The sequence below is a fragment of the Asterias amurensis genome, chromosome 2, assembly GCF_032118995.1.
Source record: "Asterias amurensis chromosome 2, ASM3211899v1".
NCBI classification, from domain to species: Eukaryota; Metazoa; Echinodermata; class Asteroidea; order Forcipulatida; family Asteriidae; genus Asterias; species Asterias amurensis.
The window spans coordinates 24,277,019-24,299,331 of NC_092649.1; the positions used below are offsets into that span (position 1 = coordinate 24,277,019).

Below are 22,313 nucleotides of genomic sequence, written 5' to 3' on the forward strand. Positions count from 1 at the left end.
TATCAGTTACCCAAATTTGAACTTGGCACCATTTCGGTTCAAGTTCAGCCACCGAAGTTCACGCTCTACGTTCACAGAAAACCCCAACAAAGTTCTTCATCGTTGCCCATCATAACCCTGGCCCACCGCGGCGCCGGTCAGCTGCCCTGCGTGTTCCTCAACACACCTGCGGCAGATGCTTCTCAACAAACTCCCGGGCAAAAAAAAATATTACACGCGAAGCTCATGGAAAGATAAAGGTACGGTAGTCTATAAGGACAACGAAATTCCCGGCTGCCTTTCTTGGGACTGGGACTGCGAGGAGCGAAAGGTAAATGACCGAGGAAAAGTCCAAGAAAAGACCATTGATTGTAAATGACACCCCTGAGTGTAATTCCGCAAACTTGCCAAGTCGCGGCTCGAGAGCCCGCCTGGAATATGGGCCATTCTGCGGCAGCGGATCCTCAGGACGCCGTTAAAAATATTAACTTGATTATCATAATTACAGCTGTTACAGTCGATGGTTTTTTTTATATTCTGGTTTGACATAATGGTTTCTACGGATCGTTGTTTGATGGAATGGACAGGCCACATAATTTAGGGGGGAACGGATACAAAAATGTGGAGAAAATGACGGGACTCGGCCGACAGGGAATGCGTCTTGCATGCGTCGTTGTGACCCCATGAAAAGCCTTGATGACGTTTGTATAATGGAGTCGAGAACTCAATTTTGGCGGGTAAACTCAAAACCAAAAGCAAGTTCGAGCAAGGGTCTAATGTTAACCATGAGTTAACTAATATCGACCATGTGGCGATTTTGCCTGTATCCAGGATGTATTGCATGTATTCGTAACAATTGAACAGTCTTATAACTGTGATTAGTTATTTCATTAAAAAAATACTATTTAAGAAAAAAAAATCCAGAACCACATAACTATACTGGAGGGTAAACTTAAATAACAGTTGCTGGGGTTTGGATCGATGACGCTTTGTTCAGGGCGTGAAACTGGTCCTATTGTTGACGAGAGCCCTCTATTGGAAACTAGTGACCGCTGGATTAGCTTGCTTCAATTTCAATAGTAAAAGCAAGATAGTTTTAAACTGGTTTGTTTAATCTCATTTACTGCGGTGATGCTCACATTTTAAAAGTTCTTCGTACGACTTTGTACATAGAATGAAAACAAGTGCATTTCAAAACTGAAATAGGACTACTAAATTAGTTTAGCAATAGTTTTGTTGCGCAAACATCGAAGTACATCTTGTTATGCACAAACATCGAAGTACATCTTGTTATTAATGGAAAACCCCGACAGAAACAAAGGTCCACTATATTTGGGACCCTTGATCTCGTATTATTATACAACGAACAGACAGAGTCTACAGCAAAAATGCAACAACAACTGATGAAAACATGGAAGTAAACACCGAGTTGTAACAAAAAATGGGAAAAATCACACACAAAATATATTCAGTGTATAAGTGTGCCAATTACAATCTGATAGTCGAAATACTGCATTTAACACGCCTGCCATACTTCATATATCAACACCTAATCATAGGTCTGTTCAGACACCAATAAATACCTTAGCTAGGTGACAGGTTTACTGGGAGATAGAAAGGTCTTTTTTATGTCAGTCAACTTCGCGACAGGTTGTACACTTAGCCTGGTGTGTGCTCTATGTCGGATACCCTGTTGTTGCCATGTGCATGGCGGCTGGAACCAGACGCGACACACCAGGACAAGTCAACTCGTACCGCACTTGTGCCCACATTAATTACGATGACGTATTCAAGTATCCCATTTGGCCTTTTTACTCAAAATATTTGCTTGTGTAGCCATGACCGTGTCTACCCCCATAATACTCATAGCCATGTCCATACATAGCCATGCACTTTACTGCTCATTTAAACATGATTTAAAGACACTGGACACTATTGCAGTATTGGTAATATTGTCAAAGACTAATCTTCTAACTTGGTGTATCTCAACATATGCATAAAATAACAAAACCTGAGCTCAATTGGTCGTCGAAGTTGCGAGATAATAATGGAAGGAAAAAAATGCCCTTGTCACACGAATTTGTGTGCTTTCAGATGCTTGATTTCGAGACCTCAAAAATCTAAAATGATAATCTGAGGACTTAAAATCAAACTCGTGGAAAACAAGTTCTCTCTCGCTCGTAACTAGATGTTACTTCAGAGGGAGCCGTTTTTCGCAATGTTTTACACTATCAACAGCTCTCCATTACTCTCGTCACCAATTAAGTTTTTATGCTAAAAAGTATTTTGAGTAATTACCAAAAGTGTCCAGTGCCTTCAAACAAATCAGCATTATCCATTTGAACAGCCAATCATAAGTTCGTGAAACGTGGTGTTACAACACACGTCACTGTGGCAGCTTTTTGATATGGACCCATCTGGACCAACTCGTCCAAGCATGTCCCATGTCAATTAACTCGTCCTACCCACGAAATCGTGAGATCCTGTACGTAATCACGTAAGTTTAATGACCAACCGAGTGAACTCGTCCCTGTGGTCAAGTTGTTTTAAGGGATTATTGTACAGTGCAACTATAGAAGTATAGATTTGTATGTAGAACCGTGGTAAACCAGTAGGGGCCTATTTATTATTGACACTAGGGTGGCTTTCTCTTGTGTATCTATAATGTTACGACAATTTTGACAGCCCAGTTTTGACAGTGTAGAGTGATGATTCCATTTTCCTTATAACCAAGATTTCCAAAAACGTGCAGTTATCTTTGTTTTATGTTATATAATTATACGTACTGTATGGCTGTCCGATTCACTCATTATACAATCAGTCAACTACAATGTTTGGTCATGTTACACGCATGTTCTGAGACATCGTTTGCTCTTTCCTTTGACCCTGTCACATCTTCTCATAATATATACTTTATGCACCAAACTCCTTGTGGAGCATCAGTCTTTAGAACTCCCCTATGGGGACTTTTTTGTTTTCCCTTTATTGTTTTGTCGTCATAAGGTAGATACATCATACCTAATGTTACCATATACAAAGGTGAATCTCTTGCCAATCACGACTCATTAATAGGCTACACAAACCTGAGAAAAATACACTTTCCACCATAATCGGTTTCCCGTGACACAGAACGCCAACAGGTTCTGTGGTCACATGGTCATTACACTCTCCCTCTCCCCCACACTCCCCAAACCCCCGAACTTTTCTTCACTATAGCTTAGTCAAACCAATTTATTCCCAATTTGGGATGATATTTATTCAAGTTCAAGATCAGGGGATGGCCTGGAGGGATCCCAGCCGGAGACTCTGTGCCGACTGGCGACGCTCGATGGGCAGGGAGTCCCACTAAAACCCAGGGGAGGTCCCTTGTACTGAACACGTCTGTTTTGTTGCAATGGTCAATGACCTACACCGATGGTGGTGTGTACAAAAAAAAGTTCTGTAGAAATCTTGCACGTGGCCATGGGCTAAACATTCAATATAGGCATAGCTGGGTTTTTAACTACCTGTTTATAGCCTATACTTTTATTCAATCTGTAGGTTTGTGTCTACCATGGTGTTTGTTTTGCACATCAGCTGACGTGTTGTTGGTTAAAAAAAGAGAACTTTAGGCACTGTCTGAACTAAAAGAAAAAACAATTTTCTTGTCAAAACAGCTTTTGTAAAAAACTGAACCGGTAGACGTTTCATTCCAGGCGTTTTCTTGTGACATTCAAATCCTGAAAGGGTTAGGCTTGTTGGTGTGGTCGTCTGGGGAAAACTTTCGAAATAAATTTGTGGTCTAGGTTCATGTTGCTATTTTATTTGGCTCCAAACCTGGCATTATGTGTAATCTTACCAAAAAACATTTCTTAAGGCATTGAGTCTATGCAGAACGTGTGACAGCCAAGTCTACTTATTAAAAACACTGGACACTATTGGTAGTTGTCAAAGACCAGTCTTCTCACTTGGTGTATCTCAACATTTGCATAAAATAACAACTCTTTGAACATTAATTTTTTGAGCTAAATTGGTCGTCGAAGTTGCGAGATAATAATAAAAGAAAAAACACCCTTGTCACAGGAAGTTGTGTGCTTTCAGATGCTTTCAGATTTCGAGACCTCAAAAATCTAATTTTGAGGTCTCGAAATCAAATTCGTGGAAAATTACTTCTTTCTCGAAAACTACGTTACTTCGGAGGGAGCCGTTTCGCACAATGTTTTATACTATCAACCTCTCCCCATAATTCGTTACCATGTAAGATTTTATGCTAATAAATATTTTGAGTAATTACCAATATGTGTCCACTGTTCTTACATTATGTTTTATGTTCAGAAAAACTAGGTCGGTGCATTTCTTTCTGGGCTATGGTAAACTTTTGAGCTCGTTTGTGTAAAGTTGGCGCGGCTTGTATTAGTGGCACTTAGTCAAACTACAGACAGAGAGCTGGCATGTCGTGCGCGTACTTAAAATGTTGTGGTCCTCACTGACGTGTGTAGGCCTAATGAAATAAAAATTCGCATTTTAACGTTCTAATTCTCGCGAGACTTGAGTAATCCATACCATTAGCGTTATTAAATTTGTCTTAAAAATATGAGGTGTTTGGATTTGTTCGTGTCAACGCATTAGTGCAGTCCCCCCGCTCATTGCGGCCGTTACGGGTCGCACTCAAGCAACTCGCACCTGCACCTTTTCGCTATTCCCCGTGAAAGTTGTTCTCGCTATTAGGAGGGCATCAGTCAACAACCGCCGGGCCCAAAAGAGAGGAGCAATATCGGGGTTATTTTGCTTACCCCGCGGTTAAGATACTACCTCTATTGTCCGCATAGGCCTATACCACTAGCAGGTTTCGATCGCACTCCAAACACACACACACGGATGAATTCGCCGGAGAGTGGGACCCTACTCTCCCCCGTTGGAAACTGACTGTTGTACGGTCAGACAAAAGCTCTTTGCCCTGGGGACGGTGCGGTTTCGGGTTACCGAGGTTGTTATGTTTTCCATCGTAACTGTGTACATGCAGGAAACGAATGTGGTCGGATTTGCGTGTAACTCGAGTTGGAAAAATGTTGTATCAAAGTTGCCAGTCATTTACTTCGAAAAAAGGATTTTCATATCAGCTGTTAAAGGAAATAATAGGGTTTTATGTTGGGTGGTAAGTCGTTGGGTTGAAAAGGTCTAGTATTTAGCGGTTTCCATGCATTTTGTGAAAGAATGACCTTAGTATTTGACTAATGAGACCCATTTTATGCTAAAATTTAATACAATTTCAACCAAGAATTTGATAGTAAAAGTGAAAGTAAAGATTACAGTTTAACTGTTCAAAATGTAGGTTAAGGTATTCTAGGAAAGGATTTTGCCCAAATTTAAATAATCTAGCGATTTATACTTAAATATCACGTGCACTAAGTTTAACCTGCATAGACATATCAATGTCAATGACCAAGTCCAGAACTACGGTATTTAGAGAGTTGCGACAGAGAGGGACCAGTCTACTTTGGCCACGTGGTTGCTAGAAGCCATTTGTTGGTTAAAAGGCGACACTCCTACACACAACCCAATGAGCAGTCTAGCCAGGTACCCTGACGTGTTCCTACACGCGTTTTGGGGGATTGAAAATGGCTTTTACTTCGCACGTTGTCGCAACGGTTTCAAAACACATCTCTGAATTAAACCTATATCAAATAAATTTGTCTACGAACTAATAGCCACAACCAAAGGTTGATTTAGCGTCACCCGCCTGCCTGACTCATCACATTTTGATTCGAGGGAACATCACCCTAACTTAAAGGAACACGTTGCCTTGGATCGGACGAGTTGGTCAAAACAAAAGCGTCTGTAACCGTTTTTTATAAATTGTATATGGCTGGAAAGATGTTTTAAAAGTAGAATACAATGATCCACACAAGTTTGCCTCGAAATTGCGTGGTTTTCCTTTTACTGTGCGAACTATCACGGTCGGCCATTTATGGGAGTCAAAATTTTGACTCCCATAAATAGCTGACCGTGTGAGTCAACGAGGTAAAAGGAAAACCGTGCAATTTCGAGGCATGTTTGTGTGGATCATTGTATTCTACTTTTACAACATCTTTCTATCCATATGCATTTTATAAAAAACTGTTACAAACGCATTTCAAAGACCAACTCGACCGATCCAAGGCAACGTGTTCCTTTAAAGGGTTCTATGGGATTTGATGGGTTGGGGGTGAATGCCTAGTTAAGGTGACCATACAAACCTCACAAAAGCCTTTTAAAGTTTGTTACTCTTGGAAAAACTTTCACAAGTCGCAACGGTCAGATTGTACAAGTGGGCACAAAAGAGCTATTTTGATTTTTTTTTTAAACTTGCCTCTCGCTTTTTTTCTGACCACTTCTCTCTTGGTCGTAAATGTTTCGATGAACGTAAACTTTGTCCTTGGATTATTTTGATGATTATAGTGGTTCTTTTTTTTTTTTTTGTCATCTCCCAGGCCGTCTACGATAAAGCGGTTGTCCAGTGCAAGTGCCACGGCGTGTCAAGCTCCTGCAGCATGAGGACCTGTTGGTTGCAGCTCGCCACCTTCCACGACGTGGGAGCCTACCTAAAGGACAAGTACGACGGTGCCTCCCGCGTGAGGGTCAACAAGAAAGGCAAGATGGAACCCCACGAGTCTCGCTTCAACAAACCCACCAAGGACGACCTGGTGTACCTGGAGGAGTCCCCCGACTACTGCATGTACGACCCTCGTGCGGGGTCACTGGGCACCGTGGGGAGGGAGTGTGACAAGACCTCGATGGGGACGGAGGGGTGTGACCTCATGTGCTGCGGTAGAGGCTACAACTCGTACACCAAAGAGGTTGTTGAGAGGTGTAACTGCAAATTCAAGTGGTGCTGCTATGTACAATGTAAAAAGTGCAGACGGACAGTCGATGTGCACGTCTGCAAGTAGTGGTAGTATTATCTTCCTCCTCATTGTACAGAACTCCTTTTAATGTATCGAACGGTGGCGGATGAGTTATAAGCTTGGACGGTGTCTTCAGTGTGAGCTCATTGTTTTGGCGAGTTTTTGTGTCACTGTCATTTTTTTTAGTGTACCTTACTCGATTTAAACATGTTGGAGCTGCATACTTCTTCAAAGTGTTTTTGTTATTTTATACATACGATTGGGAGATATTAAATTTTGATTTCTGGCACTACCAACTTTCAAAATATTTGAAGTTTTTTTCGCGGTAGATTTTGTCGCTTGTAATACGCATCGGAATAGTCACCGATGAGGGCGTCTTTTTACAATGTTTATAGTTGTATGACAGACGTTCATTTAATGTTACACCTTTCAAAATGTTTTTATTTTGATCGCAGTTTGAAGCCTTCCTCTGTTAATATCACCAAACTCTGTAAACTTATTTTTTTAGCATGGCTCAATATGACTTATAAATGACAACCGGTCGTCACATTATGCACATTTTTTGAATAACTAAATCAGCACGTACAACCTTGCGTACAAACGCTGGTTGCAGGCTAAGCAAGTAGGGCCTATAGGCCTAAGTAATTTTAATATCGGTGTATATCAATTAGTGTCGTTCCAAAACAAGTTAACTTTCGTTTCAAGACTTGAAATTGAATTTTTTTTATATTGTCTTATTACACATGACGCAAGCAGTATACTTGATATTTTTAATTTTTTTCTAACGAATCAAATTCTCTCTCTCAGCCTATGCTTTTAGCTTTCCCGAGTCAGAAGTAACCCGAGTCTAAAATGTACTGGAACCCAATTCTGGTTGAACATGATCAGTGCGGACACAAATGATATCGTACAAGTTAGCAGAGTTGTAGTCGGGTCACCAGTGGCCGAGTCCCGAGTCCCGAGTCTTTTGCCGACGTGACTCGAGTCAACAAGTCCGAGTCACCGAAATTGTGACTCGAAATGACCCGAGACTGAGTCCTGAACTCAACTCATACATTTGGCAGCACTTTTCGGTTTTCGGCTCGATCTTTCGCAATTAAACAATTCGATGTCGAATTCACCGCTCCGCTTTTTTTTGACAACTTGCTAGAGCATGCACGACGTTGCCTGCATTGAGCTCGAGTTTGGACGAGTAACCCGTCCTAACTTAGGATGGGTTCAATGCGTCCCAATGTCTTTGAATACGGAACTGAACTCGTCTCAAGTCCTAAGATTAAGTTAGTAAGAGTTTGGAATAATCGACGGCAGTTTCTGACTGACCGGGTAACTTTTGACCTGATTTTGACCCAAGATTGACCTAACTTACCGTGACCTCCGGGCCAGGCTGCAGCTCCGGGTCATGTCTGAGCCGGGACTTTGCCAGTGATACCCCCTCGTTCAAATCTGAGACCATCTTCAGCTTTTGATTCAATGACTTATCACAAGGTCAAAGTTCAATTCAATCATCTTTAGCTTTGGTTCAATGCTTATGAGCACAACGGTCAAAGCTAAAACTTTGTCTCACCGAATTGTTCAGGAAAGAAGCTTTGCGAGATTGCTCATTTTGAAATAAGTATTTCCTCTCTGTAACATGTGACGTATTTCCTGGTTTCGAGACTTTCCCCCGCCTTTGTTTCATTAAATCACTTTACATTTCCAGCTTTTAAATCTCTCCTCAGATTTGTAATCCTGAGGATAGTAATATTTTACGAAATCTTTGTAAAAGCATTTTTTTTTCCTGAATAAGTTTTGCTATTAAATAACAGGGGAAGAATACGCAAACACCCCATTATTTTGGTGATTGATAATGCTGCAAACTTAAAACGCCTTATACATTGATCTTAACAAAGTGTTCATTTTTAGCGCCATTTTTAACAATTTTAAGAGTCATAATTTTTAAGCACGAACGTACTTACAGCATAATTGTATTAATTATGAAGACAATGGTTTCGTTCTTCGAGACCATTGCATTGATTTATATAGAAGTAGGATTGGCTTGTGTATGCTTTTTATACATGTATAAATTATAACTTGTACAATTTGAAATCAATTGAAATAAATTGTTTGTAAATACGTTATAATCATGGTTTGTTACAGTAAACTGGTAAAACTAATTGACTTTAATGCATTGTTTTAAATTACAATGATTTGTGTATGTTTATGGTAAAAGAATGTTGAGTTTTGAAAAATACCTTTATCGTGTTGCATATACACTGCTAAAACTGGGATGTTAAAATTAAAACATGGGTGTTGCCTCTTCGGTATCTATAATGTGTCAACACGCATGGTGTCGATTTTTACACCCCAGTTTTTGCACTGTACAGATCTTGCTGGCTTTTCATCTAGCACTACAGCAACAGATTTTGCCGATTTTCGTTTAGCAAACTAGTAGGCCTATGGACAGCAACCTCTATTATTAATGAATAAAGGCAACCCTTAGTAATACATGAACGTAAGATGACGAGATAATTTATCTCAGAATGACGAAAATTTGAAAGGTTAGATCGTCTTCCAGATACATTTTTTACCATGATGGCAAGATCATGAAAGTATGATTTGTCTTCCCTGGGTGTTCCACATTTACAGTATGTTATCGTCCCATGATGAAAAATTATCTCGGGAAGTTGATATCCAACTTTCAGGATGTCGTCATCTTGAGATGAAAGGAAATTTACAACTTACGTTTATGGAACCATCATCATGCAGTCAAATTATCATATAATATAATATTAAACATGTTGCATGGCACTTCCAGAGCTCCGTAGATGAAGGTCTTGCTATAAAATGATTAATGTCATTGTTATGTACTTAATGGGAAGTGGATGTGTAGCCACTGGGTGACATATTGCCACTCAAAACAGTCTGGTACCTGGACGAAGCTGACTAAGATCTCGGCCCTGTATCGTAACTCTGCTTACCATTCAGTGATTACGGACTACGAAATTCTTAGTTTCCTTTGGCTGCGTATAGAATTGCATTAGCTTTTTGAGTATATGGTGGACACCAAAGGAGTGCACTGTTTGGAGTAGGTGTAGGCCTACAGAAAAATTTAACCAAACCTAATAGTGCCATTTGTGTCCACCATTATCTCAAAATGGTTCATAGCTTTTCCGTGCAAAGCTGCTAGCAGCACCATATTGGTGCGTAAACAGTTTTGCTGTTCGTATTTCTTACGGTGTTATCTGTGACTGTGTAGTATTTTATCAATTCCAGTAATTTAATTGCAAATTTACTACTATGCGGTGGGGAAATTTGCCAAATGTGCCCTCGTCGCCCTGTATGGCGTTAATCTTAATCTAGCTTACCGTGTGTAAGGCCGGAATGGCAAAATAGCCAAATTAATAAGTCAACGTGCGTTATCCGCCATCCAGACAGTATACAATCAACACGTAATAACATATAGTTATTAGTTATCATCAATTATTAATGGGACAGATAGTTATGTAAATTATGTATAGTGTAAATACTTATCCTTATTATGCAACATCACCAATTTCAGCATTCATTCTGAAAAGTTTTAGTCAAAAGTATAGCAGATTGTATTAAAAGCAGTAGAACTGTACTACCACAGTGTCTGATTTGCAAATGAGTATTGAAGTTTAATCGGACGAGTTGGTCTTTGAAAAGTGTTTGAAACCGTTTGTTATAAAGTGCATAATGGTTTAATAGATATTTTAAAAGTAGATTATTATGATCCACACAAGTATCACTCGAAATTGCGTGGTTTTCCTTTTACCTCGTCGATTAACACGTTCAGCCATTAATATGGGAGTCAAATTTTTGACTCCCATAAATGGCCTACCGTGCTTGTTCGTAAAGTAAAAAGAAAACCACGCAATTTCGAGGCAAATTTGTGTGGATCATTGTATTCTCCTTTTAAAACATCTTTCTAACCATAATGCATTATAACAAACGGTCTACAAACGCTTTTAAGACCAACTCGACCGATCCAAGGCAACGTGTTCCTTGCAGTCGGGTATCCAATGTTTTTGAGATGGGTATGCGCTTTGTCCCGCCATGGGGAAACGGATGACGTTACTTTCTGGAGGGTGGGGGACACTATATCATGTCCACCTCAAAATTTGCCTTAAGTATAGATAGCATCAAAGAGCATATAAAATGCAAATTATTTTCATGGGCCTTTATGCGGGCCCAGACCCTACGCTGTTAAGGCTTCACACCTAAATGCTCCATTGTTCACCAGCACCTCTTTTAATAAAAGAGTGGGAGGGGCAATATTTAGTGGCCCCTACCCCACCCCCTTTTGGAGGGTGGGGACCACAATGTAATGACCCCCATGCCTTTGGCCATCTTTATCATGAGGCTCAAGTTTTGCGCTTTGAAGACCAAACCCTGTTTCCCGTCATATTAACATCCATCATGGGGGTGGGGATATTCCCCCGCACGTGCGCGTCATCTCCATACTTTTTAGTTCTCTAGTTACTGTAACTGTATGACGCGCTGTCAGTGTCTGCCATTGCTCAATACTAACTCTTCTGCTCAAATTTTGAAGGCTAAATGACCCTAAGATTGCACCACAGAGCGGGACCGGACCCCATCCCAGCGCCGCAAAAGTGCCCCCTAAAACTTCTTGTCTGTGTCGTACGTCCGTCCTTGACGAAGCTGGTGATGATGATGGGGATGAAACGCCGTCTGCATGCACCACGGACAAGAGAGTGCAATCAGTGGGGCGGCGGCCTATCATTAGCTTCCCCGGGTCGACCCCGGTGTGTGGCGTTTTCTTTTTCCAAGACGAACGTGTGCAGATAATTAGCCACGTTCGTCCTGGAACAAAAACCGCCACACACCGGGGTCGACCCATGGAAACTAAACGAACGCACCCAGTATGGAACTTTGCTGAATGGTCCTTTAAGGCATTGTGGGAAGAAGGGGGGGGGGGGGGGGGTGTACGCCATTCCTTCCCACAATGCCTTTCGGCATTTCATCTGCAAATCAGACAGAAACGTGCCAGCACGGGGAAGCATGGTTCTACCTCCACGGGTGAAGCGACTAGCTTGAGGTGAAACGACCGTGAGTAACCGGCAAGGTGAGTTTGATAAGTAAACTGGTTTATGTTTTGCCCTGCACATACATGGGAGTATTGCTGTAATTGTAAACTCAGCGCTTTCAGAGTACAGTGGGACTCGAACCCACGACCACCAGCATTCTAGAGTGTCGGAAAAACAAACTAAACCATGGCCTGCTGTGACCCGTACTCATAGTGCCGCAGCAGTTAGGCTGGAGTAGGCTTCTGATTTTATTGATAACCATAATATTGCTTATCTTTCAAGTATGGTAACAGGCGTAAAATAATAATTCCACAAAAAATATGTGTGTGTTCTGGTGTTCATAACACTAACAGGTAGAACTTTAAGTCACATGTAGAAGGACAAAAATAAAACGAGCCCTGGACGGCAAATCCTTTACAAAATCAGGGCACTTGATGGCGCTGTTTAAAAAAGAAAAACAAAGATGGCGGCGCCCGCAGACGATCCCGAAACAGAAATCGGTCCAACTTTGCCTGCAGTTACAGCTAGTTCGACAACAAAAATACAATGTAAAACAGAATCAACGGAAGCCAATAACGACGATGACAACAATGATGCGTCGAATGTGGATTTGACTGCTGCCAAAGAAGAGAAAAGGGGAATATATGCGTCGTATCAGCACAGCTCTTGTCTGCGCAGGATAAAGTTTGCCTTTCAACGACGTACGTATTTCTGTTCATCAAAAGCTTATTTTTAGTTGTCTAATAATCATAATCACTTTTTGAATTTGGGTTAAAGCTTAGCTTAATTAACGGGCTTTGATTTTTTGATAGATACGGCCATCAAAACACCTCCCTTCTCCAATCAATCAATGTATCCACGACATTCGTTCTGGCTTTTAATTTGCACCGTATACTTTATATTGCACCCTTCCGGAGATGGGACGTTGATGGTTGTTGTAGGCCTAGCTTTTGGGGGTTTTGTCAACGTCTCAGCTTTTGTCCCCCACTTGGTTTATTTTCTTTCTTTCTTCACTTGCGCCTTACGGCTGTGACGCAATGCTGCACCATCTCATTCTCACTAAGCAAAAATTTGTTCTGAAAAGGGAATATTTGCGATTTATGTAACCCTCCCTCGACTACGACCGTCAGGAGGAGGGTTACGCTATCGCAACTACAAAGTGATCACCTTACTCTAAACTCAAGAGATTCTAATGCAGGATAGTTAAAAAGTTGGCAAAGTATCCTAATTTGGTCCGGTTCTGAGCTTGGGTCTGCTGGCTTGGTCCCAAAATACAAATAGTAGGCCCAACCCAACTTTAGTAAAGAAGACAATCATGACAATAAAGAAATAGCCTCATTAGATTTGAAGAAAAAATATAAATATTAATTAGATGATAACATTAACAGAACATCCATATTGTTTTCACTGACACTACCATTACCAACTATCATAGTGCTAGGCTATATCTTTTTATAAGAAAGTAGGCCTATCGTCCTTTATCTTTAATTTGTTTTGTCAATGTAGGATTTTGTTTTCATGATGTGACATAAAATTATTAACTATTGTTCTTACTGATTCACTGAGTGATACTGGTTTTACTGTATATTTTGTTGTGATCTCCTACAGGGGGTCTACTATACAAATTTTGACTAAGATAGTCTGAAGAAATAATTCTGTTTCAGAGTATTAAACAATACTTTATATGAAGGAGACAAATCTTTTAAATTGTAAAAAAAAAAAAAAAAAAATTGTCCAGTAAATATTTTGCAGTCTAAGTGTTCTTTCCTGAAAAAAATTCAAGCCCTTATGTATTTGGTGGCAAGGAACTGAGCTCTGAGCACCCCATCAATGATTTGATGCAGGTCACTGATCTTTACTGGGAACAATATGTAGGTCCTTTATTTTGGCTGTGGATGAAGCAACTATTGTGACATTTCTCCCCCTTTTCTGTAGATCCAAATGTGAAGACCCTTTTAGAATCATTGAACAAATTAGGAAGGTAAGTTAACATTCATTGTGCACCATGTATTTACTTCATTATCAAACACAAATATAGGCTGAAATGTACATGTATGTATCAAACCTTCCATTTTGTGTATTTTTTTATCTGTTTTTTGTTTTGTTTTTAGGGGGAGGGGGGGTGGATTCAAGTACACTCCTTCGTGTGACAAGGGTGTATTTTCTTTCATTATTATCTCGCAACTTCAAGGACCAATTGATTTAAAATTTTCACAGGTTCGTTGTTTTGTGCATAATATGTTAAGATACATGTACACCAACTGAGAAGACTTGTCTTTCACAATTACCAATAGTGTCCAGTGTCTTTAAACCTAATTTATTTTATTATTTTTTTTAAGACAAATGCATTTAATGTTTGCATTTTGTTTGTTTTCTTCCTTTCCACTGACATTATTAAAAGGCAGTGGACACTATTGGTAATTACTCAAAATAATTATTAGCAAAAAAGCCTCACTTGGTTACAAGTAATGGGGAGCTCTTGATAATATAAAACATTGTGAGAAACAATCCCTCTGAAGAGTAACATAGTTTTCAACAAAGAAGTAATTTAAAAAAAAAATGATTTTGAGACTTCAGATTTAGAATTTGAGGTCTAGAAATCAAACATCTGAAAGCGCACAATTTCGTGTGACAAGGTTGTTTGTTCTTTCATTATTATCTTGCAACGTTGATGACTGATTGAGCTCAAATTTTCACAGGTTTGTTATTTTGTGCATATGTTGAGATACACCAAGTGAGAAGACTGGTCTTTGACAATTACCAATAGTGTCCATTGTCTGTAATAAATTCAAAAGATTGTATTTTTATTTTTAAATATTTCTTTTACATCATCTTTCTTGTAAGTAGCAGCTCATCCCCATTTTTTCTATAAATAGAAATTCCACTTGTAACAATAAGTTGGCCAGTTTCTATCATGAATGGGATCACTATTCTGTTCTTTTCCAAGATTAATGTTCTAAGGGTTAATTCTCTTTCAATTCGTGTTTTGCTTTCACTAATACTGTATGTTTGTTTTGACGACCTGATGTACGTTTTTGTGAAATGTTGTGAATAAACCATTATCTCACTGGATATAACAAATAAAAATTTAAATAAAAATTAGAAATAAAGCCTAACATAAATATAATTGTCCACATTAGACATACCATGTATATTACTTATACATGTACATGTACTCATGAAATCTCCTTTATTTCCTTTTTTTGTTTTTGTGTTGTTCTTATACAGTGAGTTTGACATTGAAAAGCAAGTCACCTGTGAGAAATGTACCACCGAGACTAATATCAATGGAGGCTTTGACCCAAACAGAAATGAGGTAAAATTAATCATTTTGTCATTCCAACCTTCCTAGTATGTTAACCCTTTATTTCAGTGGCATCCTACCAAAGGCAGCTTGAGTTGTAAAGAAACAATCTTTGACAAAACACATAGCAAACTGCAACGACAAACTCTGTGCAGGTCACCTACTGAAAGACACCGAACACTAGTGGTCGTTGTCAAAGACCAGTCTTCTCACTTGGTGTATCTCAAAATATGCATAAAATAACAAACCTGTGAAACTTGAGCTCAACTGGTCATCAAAGATGCCGGATAATAATGAAAGAAAAAATACCCTTGTCACACTAAGTTGTGTGCTTTCAGATGGTTGATTTCGAGACCTCAAATTCTAAATCTGAGGTCTCGAAATCAAATTCGTGGAAAATAACTTCTTTCTCGAAAAGTACATGTAAGTTACTTCAGAGGGAGCCGCTTTTCACAATATTTTACACCACCAACTTCTCCCACATTACTCGTCACCAAGTAGGGTTTTATGCTTATCATTATTTTGAGTAATTACCAATAGTGTCCACTGCCTTTAAGTAGCTAATCGTTCTAAAAGTTATTGTGCTATTATGATCAGGTTGGCCTACTCCTTTCATGCAAACTGTTGTGCTAATTACATCATGTACAAACAAATCTTGTCACTAGGCAAGGTCACGGGTTAAATTTCTACCCGAGTTGTCAGTTAAATTTGTGCTTATCACACGTGCCTCAAAAGTCTGACTGGAAGGAACGTCATGCAACAAACTTACACGAAATGTTCCATTGGAAAATTCAAAATGCTTTACTTAAAAAATGTTCGTAGCTTAGAAAATTGGAAAATTCAAAATGCTTTACGATTTTTTTTCATAGCTGGGCACAATGTTTTGGTCCAGCAGAACGCTCTGGTGATCCACTGTATTAAGGATGTTTGCCCATAGGAGCAGTTCTTCGTGCCTAGAATGTGCCTGATTCTGGGGTAAAACTAAAATAATATTCTTTTATTTAATTCTTAGATCCTTGTATGTGAGAACAGGAGTCCCACCCAGCGTCTGACCAGCATGCTTCTCACCCATGAGTTGGTTCATGCTTACGACCACACCAAGAGTCAAGTGGACTGGACAGATCTTAAAGCAGTAGCTTGTAGTGAGGTAAGAACATCCTGGCATTCTTAGAGAATATCCAATGTTGATTCAACACTTAAAGACACTTAAGGGGTATGTTCAGACAGCATACCCAAACGGTTTAACTTCTACGAGCAGCAGGGGGTGGTCGTAAAAATAAAACCCCCTTGAGTTCAGACAGCACTGAGTTAAACCCAATACACGGTTTATCTTCGGTTTAAGAGGTCAAAGCAAAGCGACCCTTTTACTGTTCATTGGCCTGTTCATTGGTCGCCGTGTGTTTACATATAATGATTACAGAGGTCAATGAGTCGTCTGCTGTGAGTTAAACCCGATGTGGTCTTTTTTATTCTATCCTCATACAGTGTTAAAAGATAAACCTGAAGCGGTCTAAAGATAAATCCCCACCCTGGATGGTTTATCTTTTATGGGTTGTACATGATTCGAACTAATGTTCAGACACACAGAGTTGAACCCGAGCGGGTTGAACCATGAGTTAAACCAACTTTAGTACTGTGTCTGAAGGACCATTCAAATCTCTTCTCAAGACTTATCTTATGTCACAGTTTTTCAAGGATTAATTTTGTTTTGTCTGTTTTTCTTTGTTTTGTTTTGTTTTTGTTTGTTGTTAGTTTTTCTGCGCCTTGAACACCCAGCAGGGTGGATACGTGCTCATTACAAGTCTTATTATTATTATTATTATTATTATTATTTACCTTTTAGTTATTAGTCAAATAATTGTTAGCATAACGACTTAATTGGTAATGTGCAATGGAGAGCTGTTGATAGTTTAAAACATTTTGCGAAACGGCTCTCCTGGAGAATTATAGTTGTATGAGGAAGATGTTATTTCTCACAGAAATATTAAATGACTTCAGGTCTGAAATTTTTTTAAGCATCTGAAAGCACCCAAGCAAGGGTGTCTTTTCTTTCTCTTGCAACTTCAATGACTAATTGAGTCAAAATGTTTACATTATTTGTTATTGTACGCATATGTTGGGAGCTCAGGATACACCAAGTGAGAAAACTGGTCTTTGGCAATTACCTAAGGTTATTTTAAGAGACCATAGCAGCCACAAATGGCTGAAGGATCTGACCCCATTCCACTAAACCAAAATAGTCATGGTAAAGGTCATGACCCAAGTTTACGTTTTCCAATGTTCCCCATGTTAGCATAGTATCTTTGTTTCTTACCATAATGAATAGGGTAGATGGCCTTAGCTTTTGATCCAATCCGGACCTTCTTCAGAGGCATAAAACAAGAACAAACAAATACATATCCATTTATAGAAAATACTATTATTTGTTTCTTACTATTATTTGAGACACTTTTACAAATCAAAACTGTGGCAAAAACATCCTCGACCGTGTAAGTTGTATGTATATCTGTGATCTTCACGATTTTAGTTTCTAAACAAATTCTGTAACGTTTCTTTTTTATGTATATTTCTTTACTCAATAGACTCAAAGTCATTTTGAGCATAACTTGTTTCTGTTCAAGAAATTACGCAGTGAGGTATATTGATATTCAATTGAAAAACACAAGACTGCCAGATCTGTCAGACTCAGATCGTGAGTTAAATGGCCCATCACTAAAACCACTGGCCTCGGGTCGCAATCCAGCGTAAAATTCGAGCCCTGTATCTATTGGAAAATGAGGATATCATTCATAACACATCACAAAAATTGAATTTGACATTTCCCTTGCTCGTTAAGTAGGATTTGAAACTATGCGTGTTGGGAATACAATCAAGTGAGGTTTGCAAGGACACCATTCCCATAATCTCTCTTTGTGAGTTGTCGTGGTTCTGGGAAGTCAAACCACTGGTTCATCTCAGGACAACCACAATTCATGAACAAAGATTATGCAACCTTGAACACACTATAGGAAAGATGCCAGGGCGGCACAATTTCATGCAGCTACTTAAAGACACTAGACACTATTGGTAATTGTCAAAGACCTGTCTGCTAACTTAGTGTATCTCAACATTATGCATAAAATAACAAACCTGTGAACATTTGAGCTCAACTGGTTTTCGAAGTTAATAAATAATAATCAAATAAAAAACACCCTTGGTACACAAAGTCGTGTGCTTTCAGATGGTTGATTTCGAAACCTCAAATTCTACATCTGTGGTCTTGAAACCAAATATGTGGAAAATTACTTCTTTCTCGAAAACTGCGTTACTTCAGAGGATGCCGTTTCTCAGAATGTCTTATACTATCAACAGCTCTGCATTACTTGTAACAAAGTAAGTTTTTATGCTAACAATTATTTTTTAGTATTATTACCAATAGTGTCCAGTGCCTTTAAGCACAAGTTAGTAATGCTTACCAGAAACAGGTTACCAGCTAAACTACTATGTCACATGTACAATTTGTGAGTGGTGGGTATCCTGCTCGTTTTTGCTTAGCAGACAATTGTTTTAAAAGCAATATTTTCTGCTGGAGCAGGTCTTTGAAATTGGGCCCAGTATATTTGCTGTGGTTTGCTCAATCAATTGAATCTGACAATCAAGTTGCTTACAATATTTGTAAAGACTGGTTACCCCCTAAAAGAAATATCCCTTTTAAATTAAGACCAACTCAAAAGTACAAACAGTTCCTTTGTCACACTAAGCGATTTTACAGTGATTTTCTTTAGAGGACCTATATTTTTACATGTTAATCTTTGTTTAATGCTCTTGTAGGCTATATTTTTGTTTTATTTTCATTTTAAACTTTCCTACGCATTACTGCCATACTGCCAGACATGCTTTTTGTTTAACCATTATTGAATGAAACGAAATCTAATTGATTGCAGGGCGTTGTTGTCCGATGGGACTTGCATTCCAGCAGAGTAATATTGTTAAACATGCTTGAATCCAGACTATTGATCTTTCATTATCCATGAGTAGTTAACATTCCAGTGTTTTTATCTCTAGATCCGTGCAGCTAACTTAAGTGGGGACTGCTCCTTCCTCAGTGAGAAGTTTTACCGAGGAAACATTGGTGCCAAATTCAATCATGAGGTAAGTGAAATACTCACACAGATCAATTAATAACCCACAAGCAACCCCCAAACAAAGATATTGACAAAATAGGGATACCGTCAAAATGAGGGTGAGATACATGTAACTTAGCTTGTAGAACACCGGCACATTAATCTGAATATAGCATGTTCAAGTCCATTCGAGGTCAATTTGTCTTTGTTCGACCAAAAATTATTTCACTTTCTTAAAGAAAAACATTGCCTAGGATAGGTCGGCTTGGTCTTTGAAAAGCGTTTGTAACCGCTTGTTATAACATGCATATTGGTAGAAAGATAATGTAATTTAGTAGAATACAATGATCCACACAAACATGCTCCGAAATTGCACGGTTTTCCTTTTACCTTGGCGACTAACACGATAAATGGCTGACTGTGTTAGTTCGCAAAGTAAAAGGAAAACCACGCTATTTCGAGACAAATTTGTGTGGATCATTGTATTCTACTTTTAAAACATCTTTCCAACCATATGCATTTTATAACAAACAGTTACAAATGCTTTTTATAGACCAACTCGTCCGATTTATGGCAATATGTTCCTTTAAGCCTTGTCAAAAACTCCAGCACACCACCAAACATGTTAGCAGGATTGTTGGAGCAGACACAAAGAGTATGCAAGAAGTTATAAAACATAACATCGAGATTCAATAAAATTTTGTGTGATCCATTCCAACCTTCTTATAGCCCTTTAATATTTGTTCAGAATTGCTCAGGTAGGATCCGACAGCTACGGTAAAGACCAACAGATTTTAGGATCTCTTCTTTCCTAGTGTAATTAACCTTTTTAACAGTAGATGGTCGAGATAAACATGATAATTATAATATTTGTGTATATATTCCTGTATATTTAATGTTTCCTTACAAATATTTTTAATAGTTTTAAATGAACTTTAATCCTAATGTGATTTGCATCAGCTTGTGCGTAAACATGCGTATGGCTGTGAACGCCGAACATTCTGTAGCCAACCAGTCTTTTACAGGACAAGCTATGCATTTATCACCCATTTAATACCTTGTTGTGATTTATGTTTATTTAGAAATAATCTATGAATAATATGAAAAATATCAAATGACATGTTATAAATATAAAATAATGTACAATGAGACTTTGCCTCTTAAAATATGAAAGTCTAGATTTCACCTCGTAATCAAATTCTTCTCTTCATTATCTGTATGCACTGGTTATTCATTTATACACATATTGCACATACTATTTTAAATCCGTAACAAATTTAAACAATTGCAGTTATTTTGTTGAGGTTCAAGGTTTATTTTTAAAGTGCACTACTGAGGTTTTGTTTTCAATTTTGGTAAAATTAATTTTTAAGATAAATTTAAAATCCTAGCAACGTAAGATATTTGACTTCTCCTCAAACCCTCCTTGATTGTCTACACTTATTCCTCTCTCCACCTAGGCATGTGTAAAGAGACTAGCAGTGGCTTCTATTATAGCAACTCGAGACGTCTCAAAAGAGGAAGCAGGGAAGATCGCTGACGGAGTGTGGGATGACTGCTACAGTGACTACGCTCCGTTTCCTGCCCATCCACACCGAGATTCAGAGTCTAGATTCTCTCGCTTTTCTAAATATTACCAACCTAGGTGACAGTAATACTTCAATGGTTATTATGCCAATGTTTTTCTTGTAATCTTATTCAGCTCCCCAGGAAGTATAAAACCCTGAGCTGCCATTGCCTTCCGAAGGCTTTTCAAATTCAATATCAACCTCTACCCAAACAGGCAATAATAATTGTAATAATAACAATAATAACACCAGTTTGTATAGCGCCTTTTCCTAAGGTTGCAAAGTGCTCACAGAATGACAAGAAAAAAACAAATTGGGAATCAAAAACCAATTCCAAGAGGAAAACACTGCAGCATTTAGTTAAAGGCAGTGGACACTATTGGTAATTACTCAAAATAATTATTAGCATAAAACCTTTCTTGGTGACAAGTAATGGGGAGAGGTTGGTGGTATAAAACATTGTGAGAAACAGCTCCCTCTGAAGTGCCATAGTTTTGGAGAAAGAAGTAATTTTCCACGAATTTGATTTTGAGACCTCAAGTTTAGGACTTGAGGTCTAGAAATCAACCATCTAAACTCACACAACTTCATGTGACAAGGGCGTTTTCTTCTTTCATTATTATCTCGCAACTTTGATGACCGATTGAGCTCAAATTTTCACAGGTTTGTTATTTTATGCATATGTTGAGATACACCAACTGTGAAGGCTAGTCTTTGACAATTACCAATAGTGTCCACTGCCTTTAAGAAAGTCTGGCGAAAAAGCTGCCGTCGATTTCATAAAATTCTTCCTAACTTGAGACTAATCTTAGGACTTAGGACTAGTCCTAACCCTGCACTGTAGCATGCAGACCTCAAGATTATTCCTAAGTTAGGACGAGTTACTCGTCCTAACTCAAGATAAGACGAGTTCTAACTCTTTGTGAAATCGACTCCTGGTCTCTCTCTGACTAGAACATGCAGGTCAAGCCTGGCGAGATTTACTGATTGAAAAAGAAGTTTTCTTATACCCCTTGTGGAGAGAAGCAATTATCAATCAATCAATCAATCAATCAGTTTATTTCCACAGTTTCAAAATCACAATCAGTATCAAATCATAGGCAATGTATTAGTTGGAAATAAAGAAATAAATAGTTGTTTGATAAGATTAATTAAATGAATAATAAGCATTGACATTCGTGAAACTATGGGTATGGTTCCCTGAGCAAGCTTGTGCATTGAGCCGATAATTATTTAAAATGATGTATTGTGGAAGAAGATACCCCTCCAGGTAGGAAACATGTCCCGGAAAGGACAGGTGTACTCAAAAAGGCTCAATGCACAAGCTGCTAACAATGAAAGTAGTTACCTACTACTAGTAGTTATTATAGTAGAGCATCTTGCTCAAGGAAAGAACTATCGTAACTGGGACTCATGAATTTGAATTCAGTGCTCGAAATCCCTCGGCC

General features: G+C 38.7%; 3 protein-coding genes across 5 annotated transcripts in view; all 3 read left to right on the top strand.

The window, feature by feature from the left end:
• LOC139954299 (protein Wnt-5b-like) overlaps nt 1-10,449 on the top strand; it is a 105,960-nt gene extending 95,511 nt beyond the window's left edge. For all 3 annotated transcript variants that reach the window (XM_071954036.1, XM_071954037.1, XM_071954038.1), the window contains exon 5: nt 6,429-10,449. In XM_071954036.1, coding sequence (XP_071810137.1) covers nt 6,429-6,887 — 459 coding nt within the window. In that variant the 3' untranslated portion in view covers nt 6,888-10,449. The remainder of the gene's footprint in view (nt 1-6,428) is intronic.
• Nucleotides 10,450-11,852: 1,403 nt separating this feature from the next.
• Nucleotides 11,853-22,313, top strand: part of LOC139954302 (uncharacterized) — a 55,580-nt gene continuing 45,119 nt past the window's right edge. Inside the window, exon 1 of the transcript XR_011788091.1 lies at nt 11,853-11,928. The gene's annotated coding sequence lies outside the window, so the exon portion shown is untranslated. The remainder of the gene's footprint in view (nt 11,929-22,313) is intronic.
• LOC139954304 (mitochondrial inner membrane protease ATP23 homolog) lies at nt 12,258-22,213 on the top strand. The gene is made up of 6 exons (XM_071954045.1): nt 12,258-12,591; nt 13,826-13,871; nt 15,119-15,206; nt 16,207-16,341; nt 19,239-19,325; nt 20,758-22,213. Exons 1-6 carry the CDS (start codon nt 12,354-12,356, stop codon nt 20,944-20,946), a joined length of 783 nt encoding a protein of 260 aa, XP_071810146.1. The 5' UTR covers nt 12,258-12,353; the 3' UTR covers nt 20,947-22,213.